The sequence below is a fragment of the Pinus tabuliformis genome, chromosome 9 (assembly GCF_031772625.1).
Source record: "Pinus tabuliformis cultivar Carrire ecotype Pingquan chromosome 9, CPIR1, whole genome shotgun sequence".
Taxonomy (NCBI): Eukaryota; Viridiplantae; Streptophyta; class Pinopsida; order Pinales; family Pinaceae; genus Pinus; species Pinus tabuliformis.
Window position 1 is genome coordinate 643151764 of NC_142307.1, and position 21554 is coordinate 643173317.

Sequence of the window (21554 nt, forward strand, 5' to 3'; positions counted from 1 at the left end):
TGCCCAGAAGTATCCATGATAAGAAAACTACAATACTCAATTACCAAATGACAAAGCATACCTTTAGGTTCAGGAGGCCCACCTTCAAACATACGATCATGGCAAGTGGGCGAGGGACCACATGGCTAGCTCAGGTGGCGGAGAAAAGGCATAATGAGCTAGTTGGTGGCTGCAAGGCATTGTTGGTTGGCAGCTGAGGACCATCTTGGAGAAAAAATTATCCTAGGGATATCACCCACAAAATGGTGGGTAACATCTGGCTCCAACTAGGACGTGATCTCTCGAAGAAGTGGGCGAAGCTACTCGAACGGGAGGTCACAATAACTCCAGCAATCTCTTGGTTACCATAGACCTATCACCTGCACATATAATAGATGGAAAAACACGGGGAAGCATGCTTTTGCGGCATCTCATGATCGCACATGCTATATGTTAGGCCATAAAATCAATAGAAAATAAAATATGCAAATATGCATCTATCTACCATGAGAAATATCATATGACGTTAATTCTAATGCGGAAATGAGCATGCAATGCATCCTACCCTAACATGCATATGACAAAGCTATTATTAAGTGTAATCATAAAGCCAATGCAACCAACATATCATCAAGTCAATATAAATATGCATGCCTATATGATTACTCATGCAGCAAGTCCCAAAGCGAATGCAAACCCAAACACATGGAGGATGTTGTGGGCGGGAGGTGGGAAAATATGATGCCCACATATGGATGATTATGTGAGAAGAGGTAAGAAAATGATGTAATCTAGTCCATGAGATCTTCTCTTGCAACCAAAATATAGAGATGTCAACAACCAAGCTCATAAACTTTCGATGGATGGTGACCTCTAGCATATCACTTCCACCATTGTCCTTAGTATTTATGTCGTGGCTTATCAAGTTATGATTAGTAGGAAAGGGATGCCGACGAGATGGAGAAACACAAGTAGGTTGCACATGATGATTACGCTGGGGAGGGGAGACTATGGAGTGATCAAAACGCTGAGGTGCGTCCACAGAGGAAAAGTATAAAAAAATGATGGGATTTTCCTTGACACTATACTCCGGAGGGGGAAAGGGCTCACAGCGACTTGAGATCATATGACCAGGGGTGAGGAAATCACTTGATGAAGACCCAAGATGATGACCAATAGGAAAAAGGGAGAAAGAAGTATTGTATTCAACGGGTTTTGCCTTCCCAAAATCATAATCTAAAGGCTCAAGTGATTTGAGCATAGAATCATACTTAGGAGAAGTGGGAGCCTTATCAATTCCCTTAGTATCAAAGATTGGGTCTCTCCTAAAAGGAAAATTGATCACATCCAATTGCCCCTCCTTATACAAATAAAAATGAAGATCTCCTTCCCAAGGGTATCAATGGGTATGTCATCACAAATAGTGCACGAGGGAAAGGGAAGACCAATCTCATCCTCATCCTCCTTGTTGGTGTCGTAAATGGGAGCACAATCAAATTGAGGACCAGCAATTTCCCATTTCTCCTTTTCAATGTGGAAATAATCTTCAATGTCATCTTTCAAGGGCTAATGAGATCATCTCTCTCAAGGTTTTCAAAAGAGGATTCATCAAGAGTAATATCCTTGAGAAAGGTAGGGTTGACCTCAATTTCATTTTCCATAAATTCATCCTTCCCAGCACATGTGTCCTCAAAATCATCATTTTCATCATGTGGACCCAAGGAGGACTCGTCTTCTTTCTCATTACCTAGATTCTTAATGTCTTGGTGATGCTCGATGAAGGCTTCCTCTTCGATGCTTAATGCAGGGTGTACTTAAAAGTGTCTAAGAAATCCATCAACGAACTCTTCAATAGATGAGATGCTCCTAGGTTCATGATCATGCAGCCATGAGTTATGACCACCGAGAGATCCCATGAACAATAACATAAGGACATCTTGGTGGACAACCTTCTCTCTTGAAGCATGTGCATTAAATCTTTCTATGTGGTCAATTGCGGAGAGTGGATCACCATCAAACACGCGCCCCACGTACCATCCTTCCCGCAACATGATTAGGATGCTCAGGGATGCTAGCAATGTCCAAAGCAGGAAATTTATCAAAGAATGACAACCTATTTGAGGTATACATGAAAAATATGTAGGAGTCGCCAGGGAGAAATTAAAGATGTCTAGAAAAATGCTTGTTTCACCCTACAAGCATCAACCTTAGAGTTCAATGAAGAACTAGGGCTTCGTTCTTTCAATGGAGTAGCCAATAATGATATCTCAATATGTTGTATGGGGAACAAAACACATGTTTCGTGTCCCCGGCAACGACACCCAAATGTTACCGCTCAAACTAGCAGAGGACCTAAAGGGCAAATGCTAGGCCAAGGGCAACAAATGGAGACTTAGCCCACTGTCACCTCAGCTAAGGCTCCCTTCTATTTACGAACTTTCACCGATGGGAGGAGACCTAGTATATTATGGAGTCACCAATGAAGGATATGTCAATGAAATGATGTGGAGTGACCCACGCAATCCCTTTCCCGGAAGATTTAGAAGGATAAGGCTTGTTTGCTTTCTAAGCAAAGTACAATGTCTTCTAGGGAAAGGAAAGGAGGATTCAAGGGTTGGGTTTATGGGATATGACTTATGAAGGAACTTCCCAATCCTTAAAATCCTTACTGTAATTGGTATCTCAAATGGTTCTTGGAGAATTGTCTTTTCAAACGAGTGGGACCACGCAAGACCAAGTGGACTCAGTCTACAGTAGGAGAAAAGAGTATGACAACCAATGATGTTCTTACCCTAGACAAGGTGGGGGAAAGGATCAAAGAAATAATTTTCACCTGAAGGTGATGAATTGATCCTATAAGGTACTAGCATTGGGGATGTTAGGGCAAATTTTGATCTTGAAGCTAGGGCTTGGCTTTTTTCTCAGCTCCACTGTCAGAATGGCTTCAAATTGGAGGAGGCCTTGAGGAGACACCAGCGCATGAGACCCTACGAGATCAAACTTTTTGGATGGGTAGTTTGTCAAGAAAATGATGCCCTAGGTGCCCAACATGACTAAACATAGGAAAAGGTGAAAAGATATGATTTTAGGGGACCACCTCCTGGTAGATCAGTGCTTTAGTCTTCGTAGAATGGAGTCTATGAAGAATATGAGTGAGGATCTTTGATTCCCAGTCAAGGAGGCCTCAAGACCACTTCACTAGCCTTCTAGGTCAAAGAGAAGCAATCTTCCAACTTTTATACTTCGATGTGCAAATGAAATGGTTTATCAAGGTCAATTCGTTGATAGAATTACCCTAGGAAATTTCGTTCACATTACATGGCCCATACATTGGGAGACACTATGATGGAGACAAAATTCCACAATTTTAAGTAATAGATGCATGCAGCACTTAGCCCTAAAAAAAAGTGAAAATCCCAATCCAATGTATATGACAAAGTAAAACAAGAATAACATTAAAAGCATGTACTTATATGTAATAAAATATATCCAACCGTCCACAATTGACAAAAGAGAAGCTCCAAGACAAGATAGACCAATATCCACACATCAAAATTCATCCATAAAGCTCCAATTCATCCTCTAGAAAAAGAGTAAAATTCTCAAAAGAGAGAAAAGATCCAATCCAAAATGATGATGAGCAAATGAGATCATCTCACTTGTATTTATACACTAATGAGAAATTCGAATTAGCCTCCTTGCCCCACATTAGCCCCAAAAATAAAATAATGTTCTAATAATTCAACTTTTGGTGACAAGACCACCAAACTAGCTCATAAATGAAAAAGTAGGCCTCTCAAGAAGACAAATAATAATCTACGCATGTCGTAGGGTCCTCTAAAAGACCTAACGGGGTCCATGGGTGCCACAATGAAGAATAGGACCCTCAAAAGCAGTGGACAAGGGGTTGACCCCTTGTAATAACCTATGGTGCTCCAAATGACATGTGGGGGCACACAAGTGTCCTCATGGGTCTCCAAACAAATTGAAAATGCCTGTAGATCGCCTACAAGGGCTAGGATGATGGTGTAGGTGATGCCACATCATCGTGCAAGTCCTAGATCATCTACCAAGTGTATGGTGCAAATCTAGGGCCAGTTGGGCATGATAGATCAGATGCATCTCCCTCATCCAATAAGTGAACCACGAGCAATCTCTAAATGGTTGTGGAGATCCATGAAGTGTTCTCTGTTGTTGTAGAGGCCCATGGCTCTCAACACACACCCTACAAGTGCCAATGTAGCTCTCTGAAGGATCAGGACCCCATATAGGGAGACCAAACCCAAAACGGAGACCATCTGCAATCATGCATAAGATCCAATGCATCCCCTAGCCTTCCAATACAACAAGTCATTAGAGAAATCGAGTAAATGAGCTTACCAAATCATGGAAGACAGGTGGGGACTTCATAATGGCCTGCCCTTCCATAATGGGCCTCGAGATGTGCCAATGTCTCTTAAACTCCAAATGGGGTTAACCAATAATCCTATTAAGTCGTTTCTATTGAAAAGTGTAACTAGGTTCGATCTTCATAATGACATGTAATTATGATTTTATGTAATGGATGTAAAGAAAAAAGATAAAATTATTATATTGCTTGCTTCATAGGTTTCATGAGCAAGAGATTTTATTTTTGAGTTATGACTCCCATTGAGAGTCTTTAGGAATTAGTTGTCATCTAGTCATAAAATAAGAGTCATTGTCATGTAATGAAGTCATTGTTACACTTTGTAATAGGTCAAACTTCTCTATGTAAAGTATCATCCAAGACCTTGTCACTTATCCTCTTCAAGTCGGCCTACAACAATGAAGGAACCTACTAGAAGATGTCGACCCTCCTACATTTGATTATGTTCGCCTAAAGGACATGAGAAGGTGTGTATAAGTAGCCACACTCGACCTCCATTAGAGGCAAGCAACTCGACAAGTAAAAGTGTGAAGTATAGCCTCCAAGCAAAAATGCGAAGGGGGGATTGCGAAGTAAAGTTTCTTCTGGGTATAGCGAAGGAGAGTTTCTTCAGGGTATAGCGAAGGAAGGTTTCTTCTGGATATAGCGAATAAAGGATTCTTTTGGGGTCAATAAAAGAAGGATTCTTCTGGGGTTTGTCTTGGGTTATATACTCTCTCCCATACGAAGGAAGAAGGAACCAAAGAAGATAGAAGGAAGAACTTATTGCTACAGAAGGAAGTCGAAGAGAAGCAATATAGGTCTCTCTTAAGGAGATTAGGGTTTTTGTTCTAGGGTAAACCTAAGAGACCGAGATTCTCTAGAGGAGACCAGTGAAATCCTAGAGAGCGAGATTCTCTAGAGGAGACCAATGAAAGCCTAGAGACCGAGATTCTCTAGAGGAAGCCCAGAAGAAGCAGTGTGAAGGATAGAGACCGAGTTTCTCAAGGACGTCGAGGAAAACAGTTTGAGATCAAGAAAGAAGTCGAGATAAGGAAGAGGCAGAACATCAAGGTTAGTGACAAGGTTCTTGGGAGGATACTAGAGTCAAGGGTCTTTGTCAAGGTCTTGGTATTTGTCAATTGAAGATCCATAAGAAGAATTTTGATCGGGTTTTCCTTTCTAGAGGTTTTGGCCCTTGCTGACAACCCTACACACTGTGTCACTTGTCTTCTATTGTGCACTTTGGTAATTGCCTTGATGAAAAGAACACAATAATAATATAATGAAGAGAAGACTATAAGCTAAGAAGAAAAAGTATATCACAAGTAATTATCAAGCAAAGAAATCTTTTAACTCCCAATGCCCTAGATTTATTCAACATGGTATCAGAGGTTAGGTGCTGAAGTCAAGAAAGGGCATTCAATCAAGAAGACATCAAGCCTCGAAGAAGGATCGTAGCAAATTCAAGGACTACCAAAGTCAAGATCTTCGAAACCCTAGATCGAAGAAATATACACCAGCAAAAGTCCTGAAACCATCTTCAAGAAGGAAGACTTGAACATTCAAGAAGGATCGTGAATCAATCTATTTCTCATCAAACACTCAAGAAGCAAATCCTCTATCATCATCGAGATTAAGGAGGAAGCAAGCAACAATCACTCAAGTAAGTCTATGACTATATCTGATAATATCAAAATGTCTTTTTGTAAGGAAAGCAATAAATTGGTTGGGGCTACAAGTTTCCTTGCATGGAAGAAAAGGATAGACCTAAATCTTATAGAGAATGAGATTATGGATCACATCAAGGGGTCAGTAACCCAGCCTCCAAAGGAAGAGACTCAAGCACATGCTAGATTCATGAAGGGAGAAGTGAGAGCCCAGAGGATTCTTATAGAATCTATAAAAGACTCTCTAATCCCATATGTATCAAAGTTGGAGACTGCAAAAGCTATTTATGACAAACTAGTAGAGTTGTTTTCTATAAGCACTACGAGAGAAGTAATCTCATTAAGGCAAGAACTCTACAAATTGAAGATGTCCAACGAATATGGTATAGCCTCATACTTCATGAGGATATCAGAAATTCGAGATCAACTACAAGCACTGGGAGAAGTCATGTCTGATAGAGAGATGACCACAGTGGCACTAAATTCACCACTGAAAGAATGGGGTTAACTTCACTTCAAGTTTATATGGGAAGAAAGAGACTACTCCATTTCAAGATCTATGGTCACTCTATAAGATCGAAGAAACTAGACTGAAGGCAAAAGTTGATGTAGAACCAAATGAGCAGAATCAAGCATATGCTGCTATGACAAGAAGAAAAGGAAAATTTGGAAAGTTTGGTCCTCAAAAGAAAAAGAAGAACATGGCCAAGGTAAGATGCTATGGATGTCACGAACTTGGGCATTATAGAAGAGATTGTCCTAAACGTAAGAAGGACAAGAGGGTAAGGAAGAAGCCCATATTACTGACGAAGTGAAAGAACCTGAGACAAATAAGCTTAAGAAGGAAGAAGAAAGAGATCTCTACTATGACTGAGATGATCTTCTTCACTAAAAGGTACTTTTCACTTGTAATTTATAGCTAGAAAGCAGTGTAAATAAGATAGGATGCATCAAATTAGAAAATAGCATCATGATAGAAGCATTAAAAGTAAGAGCTCGTGACATGGGAAGCAGAAAGAATGTCTAGAATAAATTCTATTGGTTATAAAGAATAAAAACTCTTGGAAACCTCATTGGAATCTCAAGTGATACTTATAAGTAGAGCTCATCATCGAATCAGATCATCATACATTAGTCAATAAGCAAACATCTACTGGGTGGGGATATGAAAGATCCTTGAGTTTCTCCGATAGAATCCTTATCAAGAGGATTCACCGATCTAGAAAGGAAGCAAAATGTTTCATCAGGAATTCCAACTCGTGGGATTCAAGGGATGATAGTATGATGACATAACAGTGAAGCAAGTCTAAAGGATAAAACTCTTTCTTTCAAAGGAAGTTGTTGCAGAAAGTCTAGATGACCCAAAGGAAAGATGAGGTATGTATGCTTACATAGGTTATTATGAAATTCATGTCATATGGTTGCAGATAACATGGATCATTATTTCTACCTTAGGAAAACACGATCAAAGAAAAAGGGATCTCCTCCTCTGAAAATTGCAGAAAGGCATAAGTCACACTAGATGAAATCAGCATAATATGTTCTCATATGAAACATGAGGTAGCTAACTACAATTGAGGAACTCTGATTGGAAGCGCCTGGGAATAAAGTGTGTGAGGAAAGGGAGGAAGAGATCATGAGATATGCAAACCATGGTAAAGGCAATCAACATTTGTGACCAAGAAGATTTGACTAAGATGTCTCCCGGAAAGATATGAAGACTCAGATAGAAGTTTGAAAAAGATGGAGACCCTTGACAATGGATATCTTTGGAAGATGTGTCAACATGTTTGCAGGATGTTGATACCTACAGGAAGATGTCATGATGAAAGACCATCACAAAGGTAATTTTGTTTTCAGTGTTCATTTCTTATTCTTGAACAAATATCTGAATGGGCTTATGCAGGACTACCAAAGGAAATATCTGTGGATGACTTTCAAGACCATATAGAAGGATGTAAGATCCTTCCGGAAAATATGACATGAAGAAAGCAGCATGACATGAATCAAAGCCAGATGAAGACTGATGGATCACTTTCTGGTGAAAGGAATGGTGACATGACTAACTCATGAAAGTGATGGATGGTCTGTACCCTATGAAGAAGTCCCAAAATATGAAGACTCCATGACAAAAGAAATTCATCACATCGAAGGAAAAGGAGTTCTTCAAGCAGTTGATTGTCGCATCATCTCCACTTGAGGAGTTGTTGTAGGTCCCTAGTTAAGAGGGAGCCTGGAAAGAAGTTTCTTACTTGGAAGAAACTTGAAAATTCCTAAGCCAAGAGGTACATTCCTTTTGTAGGAATGAGTACATTCCATTATTGGAATAGATATGTCCTCCCTACTTGAGAGGGAGAGATAGACACATCATTTTGGTCTTCACCTGGGAAGACAAAATGGAGGATTGAGTAATCATTTGGCATCCGATACTCTTTGAGGATGAGATAGGGCATCCAAGAAAAGAGTGATCGTAGAGGACCGATATTCTTTGAGGATCGGGAATCCAAGATGAGGATAGTCTTGATGGAACACACCCTGAGTACCCGAGTAGGGTATGTTCCGGGAGAGACAATGATGAGTATGTCTATAAATCATTAGTCTCACCAGCATTACGCTCAGATCTTGTGGAGAGATAGAGTTGTTAGTCAAGGCCTTGCTATGTTACAATGTTGGTTGATATGATGCTATACAAATGACTTACCAATCTAAATTCTTCTTATGAGAAATTCTTCAAATTGAGAATGTCCAAGTACCATTATGAATACCTCCCTAGTCAAGAGGGAGTGTTGAAAAGTGTAACTAGGTTCGGTCTTCATAATGACATGTAATTATAATTTTATGTAATGAGATGTAAAGAAGAAAAATAAAATTATTGTATTGCTTGCTTCATGGGTTTCATGAGCAAGAGATTTTATTTTTGAGTTAAGACTCCCATTGAGAGTCTTTAGGAATTAGTTGTCATCTAGTCATAAAATAAGAGAGTCATTGTCATGTAATGAAGTCATGTTACAATTTGTAGCAGGTCAAACTTGTCTATGTAAAGTATCCTCCAAGACCTTGTCACTTATCCTCTTCAAGTCAGCGTACAACGATGAAGGAACCTACTAGAAGATGTCGGCACTCCTACATGTGACCATGTTGGCCTAAAGGAAATGAGAAGGTGTGTATAAGTAGCAACATTCGGCCTCACTTAGAGGCAAACAACTCGACAAGTAATTCGGTGAACAGAAGTGCGAAGTATAGCGTCCAAGCAGAAGTGCGAAGAAGGGATAATGAAAGAGAGTTTTTTCTTGGTATAGCGAAGGAGAATTTCTTTTGGGTATAGCGAAGGAAAGTTTTTTCTGGGTATAGCAAAGGAAGGTTTATTCTAGATATAGCGAAGGAAGGATTCTTCTGGGGTCAACAAAGGAAGGATTCTTCAGGGGTTTGTCTTGGGTTATATACTCTCTCACATATGAAGGAAGAAGGAACGAAAGAAGATCGAAGGAAGAACTTATTGCTACAGAAGGAAATCAAAGAGAAGCAATATAGGTCTCTCTTAAATAGACTAGGTTTTTTATTCTAAGGTAAACTTAAGAGACCGAGATTCTCTGGTGACCGAGATTCTCTAGAGGAGACCAATGAAAGCCTAGAGACCGAGATTCTCTAGAGGAAGCCGAGAAGAAGCAGTGTGAAGGATTGAGACCGAGTTTCTCTAGAGGATGCCGAGGAGAACAGTTCGAGATCAAGAAGGAAGTCGAAGGCTTGAAAGCTCTCAATGTTTGAGCAAAGACTGACACTATAGCCATTTGGAGACCCATGAAAGCACCTTTAGTGCCCCAAGTTGGATTTTGGGGTCCACAGAAAGAGATTGACAAAGATCTGAGGGCCAACCCGTAGAGGATGATTTTTAGAGGCTTCTACATCTTGCTTGGCACCAAAAAGCCTCAGTGCATGCCTTAGAGAGCTCAATGCATGGATGACATCAACAATTTTAGCCCTACGACTCACACGTGTACTTTCACATGATTTTTTTGTCTTAGCTAGTTGGGTTGGCTTGTAACCCAAGGTTTTGTTGTGATTTGACTTGAGACTAAGGGCCTTTTACACTAACTACACATTGTGCCTCCTCCTATAAATAGAAGAGAGGATCATTTGTAAATTCATCATCACTTGGAGATTTCAGCCTCTCTTAGGAGAATTTCAACCTTCTTTACTTGTAGAGAGATGTGACCTATGGAACGAACTTTGTATTGAAGCTATGTCTTTGTCTTTGGAGAAGTTATCTTGGATCAATGATGAATTATTCATGCACGTTATCTTGTAAGTGAGCCTTGTATTCGATAATTTTTTGCTTTATGTCTATTGTATGGAATGCACCGGTAATCTAGGGTTTTTCGATTGTACCCTAATTTGTTGAAAATCAATTGTACAGAAATTAGACATCATTATTGCATACATTACACATTATATAACATGTGAATGGTATTCCCCTTGGGAGCTCATGTTGTAGCTCTCCTAAGTGCCTTTGATCCCTCATAAAGATAATAGTTAGGGTTTTGATGCTAGGGCATCAAAAAATCCTTACTCCTTTGCAAGGATTCGCTAATCTTAAACATCCATAGACTCCACCCACCCAAGAATTAGGCATTGATCAGATCATTTTGATGATCAAGTCACTTTTAATCCATAATTTTTAGTTTCTCTCTCTCAACCTAATTCAGCCCCCTTAAGGCCAAGCGGCCATCTAAGGTGTAGTGTGAATTGGCTAGGAAGGTAAATTTTGGGTCTTGGAAAATCTAAATATCAAGGGTAGGGCGATTGCCACAAAATCACTAACTTTGGTAGGCATTCATTCCAATTTCATCCATAAACTTGCTTGCCCAAATTGTTTGCCCTAGGCAAAACCCTAGGTTGGTTTTAGCTTCAACTTGCAAGCTTATTGAGGGTTTCATGTACCATATCCTTGCTGAAATACATTGTAGGAAACTCTTTCTTGGCATCTTGACCTTTAGGCATCCCAACTCTCAGCCTACCAATCAAACCCTAGGTCTTGTATTGCCCTAACTTGATCTTTTCAAGGAGAGTGAATTGCCTCCTCTTGGAACCTTGTGCCTAAATTGTGTCTTTCCCTTGAATACTTCCTCGTGTCACCACATACCTCAACCCTAGAATACCTATTAGGTGACCTACACACATACTGGAACTCCTCCCATTGGTGAAAATCCACAAAGAGCAGGGGGTTTTGGTTGTGGTGACAATGGACCATCACCCCATTGTTGTCTCTTAGTCTAGTGTTTGCCTTATAGGGTGCACCTTGCTAAGGCATGTTAGATTTTGCGACAACACAAGCCAATATCCCACTTGGAAGAGATTTGAGCACTACTTTTACTACTTTATTATTGATTGAGAAGGTGAATGATCCATTTTCATATAGTTTTCCTCCACATCTTAACTCACATTTGGTATTTTCAATAAATCACCTTTTTTTGCCATGTGTGAACGTTCCAAAGTGGTTTGAGATATTTTACTGTTGATTAATCAAACCCAAATCTAAGGTTGAGGTGCTACATTATTGGCCTATTTTATCACTAGGTTCTAAAGCCTTAATTGCAGCTTCAATCCCCAAGTTGAAATTTAAAATATAAAGAAAAGAACAAAAAAAAAAAACACTTGGGAATGCAATTTGTCATGCAAGTAGAATACAACTTGAGGGTAGTGTTCCCCTTTAGCACACATTTGAGGTAATCCACATAAAAAAATAATATTTAGAAAGTGATTACCCTCATGTCAAGTCATTGGAGGTGATTTAGCCTTGCTCACAATCACACATCCCACATTTATGGAGCATTTATTTCACCTAGTGTTAACCCCGAGATTTGCTCCTTTGCAAACTAGAGGGTTAAGGGCTAGCATACTTCATCATGTTGTGTTTAGAGTTATTTCTAGAGACAACTTTGCAGAAGTCTGAAGTGGTACCCACAAAGTTCAGATCCAAGATGGTTTAGCGATATCATCTCGGTTCATAATTAGAGATGTTGCACAGGTCTTTCATCAATTTTGTAGAGGATTGTTATTTTAAGCAGTTCTCCTACATTTTAGGAAGTCAAGTTCAGAGGTCCGCCTAGCAACGATGACCACATATTTGGAGTCCTTGCAAGCTCGTGATTCCAATGAACCTTTTCCAAACAACATGCATGATACTTTCTATTTTAGCAGTTTGAGTCCAAACTCTCGCATGTCAATTTTGAGTACATATTCAAACTCCTCGCAAACAATAAAGTCTAATGAGCATAATTTCATTGACGTGTCAAAACATTCTATTTTAGCACCAAATCATGTAGAGGGACACGTGGCAACATCAGGTGGTGACACATGACATCTTCAGATGGTGATATGCAAAGTGACATGTGGCGAAATTAGGGTACATATATGAGAATAAGGGCACATGCATAAGACTAGGTGTGATCATGAAATAACTAGACACGTGCATGGCTTGAACAAGAGATGATTAGGATGCATGCATGGGTCAAGGAGTGAAGTGGCACATAAAGGAGTTAACGAGGTAGTTTGTTTCAATTGATTGGATGGCCACGTAAGCGTTAATGATTTAAATAGAGCATCATGCTAGTGGACTAGAGTAAAAGACACTTTACATCAGTTCATCATTAGTCAGACTAAGAGCATCTCCACTTAGACAAAGTGCATGCCCATCTCTCCATTACTTCATTGAGTTAAACCAACGCATGAGGAAAAGACTCCAGTTGAACCAAGTGCATGCCTTGTTCCCTCTAGTTATCATCAATTGAATGCAAGTGTCTCCACTTAAGCCAAGCTCATGGGCATCCTCACTCCACTCTATTGTTAGATCACCAATGTGCATCTCAAGAGGATAAAGGCATGAAAACTTCATTCGTCGAGTCATGAAAACTCCACCACACTCAACTAATCAATGTGCATGGGTTTATGAGAGATCTCATGCAAGGCTATTGTGCACTAGAAGGCGCTATGAGTTGGGGGTTGGAGTTTTCTTCTAAGCAACAACAACATTCTCTCCTCATCATACTTCTCATATTCTAACTTCTTACTTTACGTAGGGAATATCATTGGTCCAATTTTATTTCTGTGTCTATGCCATATGGTGCATTCAACCTCTTGGCTAATACAAAATAATTTTTAATTATGCCTTTTTCTCCAACTCATGAAACTTGTTAATACTTTGTGATTTCTTTGTGCAATGTTTTAGAGGTTCATTTAGTACATTGTGATTTATTTGTGCAATGTTTTAGAGGTTCATTAAAGCTTTATTTCAGTAATAGTTACCACTAATAACACTTTCTTCTTTCCTTTCTCCATTCTTAAGCTAATGCAAGAGAAAATTTCCACCATTTCATTTCAAAGCATTATTGTAACCTCTTTGGCTACTTGATTGCATACCAGAGATTTTTTCATGTGTTATTTTTACATGTGTATTACGCAGAATTACAATGTAATTGTAGTGCATGAACACATAGGGACACCCCTCTAAGGTTGGCAAGCACCAACCCAAACAGAGAGGAGATTTGCTAGTGACACATTGAGCAGATTTTCCTATATGTTACATAGTTCTCACAACAAATTACCTAAGAAATCATCCTTCTACATTGCATATTTTTGTGCTAACACCTAGTACATATGTTGAGGAGTTTGTTGAGCTTCAATAACTTTTGAGGGTTAGTTATACATACACATTGCCTACTTGTCCACTTCCACATTCCCTTAATTATATTTTATTCACCTATCCTCTAAGCACACTCTCCTACGTGTTGCACTTGACTAGATGGTCAACTTTAAGCTTTGAATAGACTTTGTTGACACCTTGTTTTCTCCTCAATAATAGTATTGACTTGGAACTTGAGCACACTTACTATTTTGAGGAGATTCTTCATATATTTTGAATTTGCAAGTAGGGATCTTATAGATATCATTATTTTATTCCATGGATTTGGTCTCTTGTTGTTTTAGGAACGACACATCTTCCTTGGTGAACTACTTGCTATTCAGAAATGGCTCATATTTAACAGGGTTTTGACTATTATTAGAGAGTGCACTTGTTGAGAATATCTCTTACTATTTTTGGGAGATGGCTGCAACCACTTTGCACCATTCACTACGGTGCACTTCCTATGCTTATTATTTTATTCATTGTTGGATATCTCTATACCATGCATGCGCCCTATGGTTTTTGACTCTCATGGAAGGATTAAAATATTATTTCGATGATCAATTCAAACTTGATCACCAAGATATTATTATTTATTTGAAGTGATTGAACCTAGCACTCTATAAATAAGAGAATACATATTTTTCTGGGAACACATTTTTGGAGTGCATTTCTTTTTTATGGTGTGTGACATGAACTAGTTAATGTTTGTGGTGGACTGGAGAAAATTTAATGCACGCAAAGGATTGGAATAAAGGCATCAAGTGAAACATCCTTCACTATAAATAATTAGATGCGATCTTCTCTTACTCTTTTTATTTAGTTTATTGATTTAGGTATTATTTATTTTGTTGCTTTCCAAAAATGGCAACTAGGTTAAGAAACTCCTGGGGAAATAACACTCTTGATGTGATTCTAAAATTGTCAATATTTCTTATATATTTTTTTGCATAATTTATTCTCTTAGTTCCACTAAAAACTTTGTAACATGTTTCAAGGCAGCCTTTAGAATCTTCAAACCTAGACTATATTTAACGCTCCTTATAAGATTAAAATACTTCGTTAGCCCAAGGATTAGCTAGGAACTAATCTATTTCTCTCTCTCTCTCTTCTTTACTTCCATTACTTTGTTGAAAAATACTTTTATTTATGTTTTAAGTAATCTTTAGTTTCAAATATTTATTCATTTCAAAAAATTGTTAATTTTTAACAATAGTTTAGTCCAGGAACTTGTAATTTTAATCTTAAATTAAACTAGACCACTTGAGTTTATGTCTTAAGTTTACTGCAAATTGGCACTGCACTTAGTTCAGAAATTTGACTTTCCAGCTACGTTGTTGACCTGGGATTTTTAATTTTTAATTATAAACTAGGTTATTATCACTTTTTGCTTGCTGAAAATTAAAATTATTTTTTTATGTTTTTTTAATTTTTCATCAATCTCATTAATTTTTTCACATTCCTAAAGTTGTACTCAGCACGAAATTTGCCTCTAAAAATTATTATTGGATCATAATTAGGCAAAATTTTAATTCCCACATTCTGGAAATTTTATATTTTTTCTTTTTAAACCTAATTGTTGTTTCCAACAATTAATTTATTGCAGAAAATTCAATTTCAATAAATGTTTAAGCTCTTAAATTTGCATCCTAGGATCATAATTACACCACAGATCATAAGGATATACGTTTGGAATTTTCATTTGAAAGTTTTATTAAAAAAACTCTACATGTGACACTTAAATCTTAACATAGAAATTTGTTTCTAGAATTGTGTTTGGGCATTTTACTTTCATGCACTTTACTTGTTCAATCCATTTGATTCATGTGCAAATCTAAAACAACATTTCATTACAAAACCATTAACTTTCAAACCTGAGGCAAGTCTAATAAACTTTGAGAAACAGCCATAAAAAACTTAATTTTTTGTTTTATTTACACCTCCAACCCTCTTACATGATTCCCAAACACAAACACAATTGTCTATAATCTTCATTGATACACTTGAAACATTTAGACATGGAATTTGCATAGGGACCCCACCCCCTATTTTTGACTTCCATGGTATTGTTCATCTCGAATATACTCTCTAGGTACTGCATGTATTTATCTTGATGGGTCGGCTTTTCAGGCTGCCCACCTATGGTCCATCTTCAAGACAAGTCAAGATGTTGGAGAATAAAAAGACAACTTTAGTTGTATCAATAATATATATCGTTCAAATTTTAGTGTGATGTAGTAGTTGGCTTCCTGATTTTGTGGATTCATTGTATTTGATATTATTTAAAAGTCAAGAACACATGTTTAATGTAATCTTAATATATTTTTTTATTGAGGAGCTTAATTCTTACTAAATATATTCAAGAATATATACTTAGGAAATTTATAATTTCCTGTCATTTAGTTTGAAAAGATTTAATTTATCTCATCATTTGCTCACTTATGGTTGAAAGTATTCAATACCATGACACTGTTAATTTATGATTCTAATTCAGATTTGGTTATATCTATATTATTAATCCCAATTAGCAGAAATTATAGATTTGGTTATGGTTCCTATAGTGTTGTAGGATTAGATCCCAAGATTCACTTATTTTTAAACGATCATCCGTATTGAGGATATTGAGGTCCTCTATTTCCCAAGCTTCTCTGTACCGTTGTTTTTTTGTTGTATGCCCAAGTGGTAATTTTTGGTATTTTTGTTAAGCCTTGCTCGCTGGATTAGATTTGACAGTTGGAAGGGCATTAGCCTAATCTTTTGCTAGCTTGTGGTGGATGACTTATGGCTGTCTTTTCTGTAAATAATGCCCGATATGTACCACTGCTGTTTATACTAATAGTTAAAGAAACTGTTTTGCAAGCCAAAAAAGAAAAGAGACGGCAATGTCCTTCCAGTTATCTCTTTATGGTGCATCTAATTACTATCTTAGTTAATTTTAACTTTTTCAAAGTTAATTGCGTTGCATTTTCCACTGGAAAACATGATTTTGTTAGGATATATTTTGAAACTGTTCCTTTATTTTCCATCCATCCCATAAAAAATCACCTTAAGCTGAAATTCCCCGCATCACATAACTCGCACTCAATCAATATATGAATTCAAATTTATCTTTTTGAATACTGTGTGATACCTACCCTACATGCATGGACAATTATCAAGAGCACTTGGTATATGGTCAAACATTAAATGTCTCTAGTCTACCTGATTTATTTTCTTGTTCTCAGTGCCAATGGCAAACCTATATTAAAATAACCCACATAGGCTTTCCACTAGCATTTGCAACAACAGAACAATTTGTCAAGACCAGAGTTTGTCTAAGGAAGAAAGAAGAAACTATTTCATCATAGGAGATCACCAAGCAAAACAGAAAAATCCATCCACGTAAATATCCCATGCTAACAGTATGAAAGACAATGAATCTAGTTTCTGGATACCAACAATGACTGTAAAGACTAGTTCCTGAATATCAGTAATTATTTTGCAATCATGACCTATGTTGAACCATGAACTCTCGTTAGGAAAATGAGGCTTCATTCCAATTTCATGCTTAGTGAGGCTGACAAAGAAAATATAATGTTAACTTCAAGGAGAGTACCGTCGAAGTGATTCTTACCTTCTGCTCCAACATATTGTTGCGGTACTAATGATAGACCTTCAAAAGAACCTTTTGTAATGAATGATTTGAAAGCACAGTCAACAGGTTTGTTTTTAGAATTGCAGGTCTTTATGTAATTAGAGTAATCTGGTGCAGCCAAACAGGTCTCTGAACCTCTGAATACATTGCATTCTGTTGCATTATGTTTTACATATATTTCACCAACTTCTTTCAGCACAACCTTCTGTGACCATAGTGGCAAAAGGGCAATGCCTTCCACTGATTTCTGAAAACTTTCTAATTGAATGAAACCTGCACTCAAGATAACCAAAAGGTTTTCATATCAACACAGCATTTATTCATCCGCTAACAAATCATATAATTTATAAATGATTGGTTTCGTGCCATCTGTGCGATAAAACACAGGGTCAAAATCCTACATCATGAGCAGCAACTCAATCGTATTCTATGCAAGCATAAAATGGAAGACAGATGGACGACACGTATATAAATACATATATATGCATACCAAAGTTACCAGACTTGGCTTTAAAGCAATCAACTCAGCGTGGCAAGACAGTCAACAGTTGACTCCGGACTTAGCAAGCCTATGCAGTTGACTTGGAACATGCTATAATTGGGACCTTTTCCAGTTATTTTTTTCCCAAAATTTGACTAAAAATTTAGAATGAAACGTTTCCAATCATTTTTTTCCTGATCATTTTTGCCTAAAATTTGGTTAAATAATTTGAAAAATAACTGGAACCATAGATATTAATCGTTGAGATTGCACGACCCAGATACAATAAAAGTTCGCCAACAATTTTTCTATAACCAAATTCCAATAATGATTGCTGGAAAATCCAAATCATAGAACACTTAAGACTTCTAGGAAAATATATTAAAATTCATACCAAAAAAAATTGGAAGTTTACTCCACAAAACTTGGGAGCCGACTCCGCTGTCTCTACAGACTTGGGAGTTTGCCTAGACTTGGGAAAGCAAACGTCGTAGGGTTTAGTATATATATATATGAATGAAAAGTTTAAGAAACAATATTTTTTTAAACTTTGTTGGTTTATTGTTAAAAATGTGAATCTCCATATAATCAAGATTCCAACCAATGAAATAGAAACTATTTCTTTGAAAAAAACTCAATAGGGTCTTCCAAAATTTTCAAGAAATCAGTGTTATATTCTACAATTTAAAAGGAAAAGGAATAAAAGCAATTACAATCAAACAGTGAGAAGTGGAAATGCAATTCTGTAGTTCTAATTTATTGTAAACCCAAAAAACAAAAGATGGAGAAACAGGAAAGCCTCTAATGGACAAACGAAGCCTAAATTCAGTAGACAGTATCGGATAAACCATTTTCTGAATTCTCAAAAGAGAATAAGCAATAAAGTAGACTCTGTAAAATCATACTTTAAGCATACAAATAAAAAAGAAACAAACAAACCCTAAACCCAGATAAAAGGCTGCGCTTAGATAGAACCCTGTTGGGCTTCAAACAAACAGAACTTTATAGAAAATAAATGAATACCCGAATCTGGCGAGGACAGACTGCTGCTTTCCAACAGTGACGTCCATGTGCATATGGTAAGAAATCCGAGCATAAACTTCATTAAATTCCTATCTGGATTCCCCGCCATTACTGCTACTTGTTGGCAAAGCATGGACGCAAATTAAATGGGTATAATTACTGATCCTTCGCGGGACGTTCAACTTTGAGTTCAAGCTCTCGAATTTGAAGAACAAGAAGCGCCTTGCACAACCATGTTCATAACATGAACATAGGAAGACCCTCCACGCTTAGACTTAGACGGTGGTCAGAAAATGAGGGATTTTATTATTATTATTTTATAATTTAGAAGGAAAAATAGATTAGTGCACCATTATTTTAATGGTTAGGGACAAATTTAATGGAAATAGTATTTTCTGGTTGGGACCGGTGAATATGATGGATGCCATTCTTTGTAATTGCAATTCGTTCCATGTTTGTCGTCATCTTTTCATTTGCGTGTAAATTAAGTTTTCCCAACCAATTTTGGTATAATTAAAGGGTTTATAGTTTAGTTAAGTTATATAAGTTAAATGGTTAGTAAATATGGATAGGTATTAATTCATAACAAATATTGTGTTTTTTTCCAAAAATATTTGATATAAATATTAAAATATTTATTTCATGATACATCTAACATTACAAAAATTGGTTGGTTGGAATTGAGGGAGTAAAAGATTGGGGTTGAAACCCTCGCTGCCACGGCCCTCTATTTCTTACCTCCATTCATCCGAGTGGTCAAGGTTTTTATCTCTTGTTTTGATGTTAGCGTCATTATCTTAGGCCCTTTGTTTCTTACCTCCATTCATCCTAATGGTCAAGGTTTTTATCTCTTGTTGTGATGTTAGCGTCATTATCTTATGGGTTCTCTGTGGCATGAATGGTTCATTGTAGCCTTCTCAACCTGCTCGAGTTTCGTTGTGGCCTTTTGTTTCGTCGAGGTCCTCTTTATCGCTACCAATGTTCTAGTTCAAGCCTTGGTGTTGCTCAGGGTTTTGCTTAGATATGTCATTGCTTGCTTGTTGTCATCGTTGCTCGTGTTGTTTTCGTTTGATGCTCATGCTTTCTCACAGGGATGTTGTCACGACTTTGTTGTTGGGCTTTGTTGCCATATTTTGTATGTGTTTGATGCCCTATTATCGGATGTTTGTCTGGACTTCTTGAGCGACCCGTGCCCAGTTTCAAGTTTTTATGGGTTTTTCTTTGTGGGTCGTTGTGCCTTGTTTGTATTTGTGGGGTTGTTCTCAAATCCTTTTGTCTTTGTGAGTTTGGTTGTGTCTCTTTTACAGAGTTTTCCTTTTTGTGCCCTAGTGTCTCTCATTCTTGTGTGGACCTAGGGTTTTAAAATGGTTGTTTACAGTGTTTAGCTATATCCTCCTGAAATGATCTTCAGGTTGGTCCTTTTGGGGTTTTTTCCACTTGGTTTTAGCTATTTACATGGTTTGTATCTAAATGAGATATTGCATATACAAAATGCAATTTCATTCTTCTTTGATGAATTTGGGTTTTTTTCCACTTGGTTTTAGCTATTTACATAGTTTGTATCTGAATGAGATATTACATATACAAAATGCAATTTCATTCTTTTTTGATGAAAAAATTACAGATCCTTTAATAATAATAATATCACATTACTAAAATTTAAAAAAAAAATCATAAAAACTAACTAAACTATAGCTTTATTTTAAATTATTATTATTATTAACTATAAAAGAATTAATATATAAGTTTAGCACATATACATTTAAAAGAACGTGAAATAAAATTATTATTTTTTTGTAAACTGAGGCATGATTCTATTACTCAAAAGAAATATTACATACACAGGCAAGTCTCCACCCGCCCAGAAGGGAAACCGGGTGACCATCGAAAGTTTTTAATAGCCATCCAAAAAAAGTATATGTCCAGTCTATCTAACCAAGCTAAAAACCCCTCTATTCTTACTACAAACAGACTTGTCTTAACGGGAAGCAGCACCATCTAATATTACAAAAAAACAAAAAGAAGTATAGAAAAACCTCCTATCAGCATCTGCATGTTCTACTGTTTCATTGCATCGGGCTTGGCCTCGCTTTCTACCTTGGCCTCTATTCCACTTGCTTTAAGCAACTGCACCAGCTTATCCATCTTTCTATCCTGCATGAGAAGAGTTACTTGGATATTTTTCAGCTCCCGTTTAAGGGTGGGCATTCCTTGGGCTAGCTCCACCATTTCCAAGGCCACTTGTTCCATGGCCTTGGCAAGTAATCTCTTCATGCCCCAATAGACATGTAGTGACTGTTTGTATAAAGACATTCTCCCTCTTGTGTGCCCGGGGTCAGGGAGAAAACTCTCCCAATCTTCCATTTCAGGCTCAGAGTGTTCCTGCATAGCATCCTCCTCTAAGTGGTCTATAATCCTCCGGATATTGGGGTTGGTTTCATGCATATAAGCTTCCTCAGCCTCCTGCAACTTCTTCCTCATATCCTTTTTCCCTCTCTTCCTGCCTCTGACCCCACTGGCTGATCCTTCCTCATACACAGATCTTCGAGCTCGGTTTCCTCGACCTCCACTTGCTGCAGGCCTTCCTCTGCCCCTCAGGTTACCTCGTCCCCGCCGACCTCGACTCCTTCCACGCCTGTCACCCTCGTCCTCTTCATCCTCTTCCGAACCCTCCTCCGTTTCTCCCCTGTCTTCCAATG

At 37.6% G+C, this 21554-nt stretch overlaps 1 protein-coding gene across 1 annotated transcript in view; it reads right to left on the bottom strand.

The window, feature by feature from the left end:
* Positions 1 to 19140, bottom strand: part of LOC149150286 (uncharacterized) — a 91185-nt gene extending 72045 nt beyond the window's left edge. Inside the window, exons 1-2 of the mRNA XM_089437956.1 lie at positions 18856 to 19140; positions 17331 to 17624 (exon numbers count right to left, since the gene is read on the bottom strand). Coding sequence (XP_089294082.1) covers positions 17331 to 17624; positions 18856 to 18988 — 427 coding nt within the window. The 5' untranslated portion in view covers positions 18989 to 19140. The remainder of the gene's footprint in view (positions 1 to 17330; positions 17625 to 18855) is intronic.
* Between the last annotated feature and the right edge of the window lie 2414 nt (positions 19141 to 21554).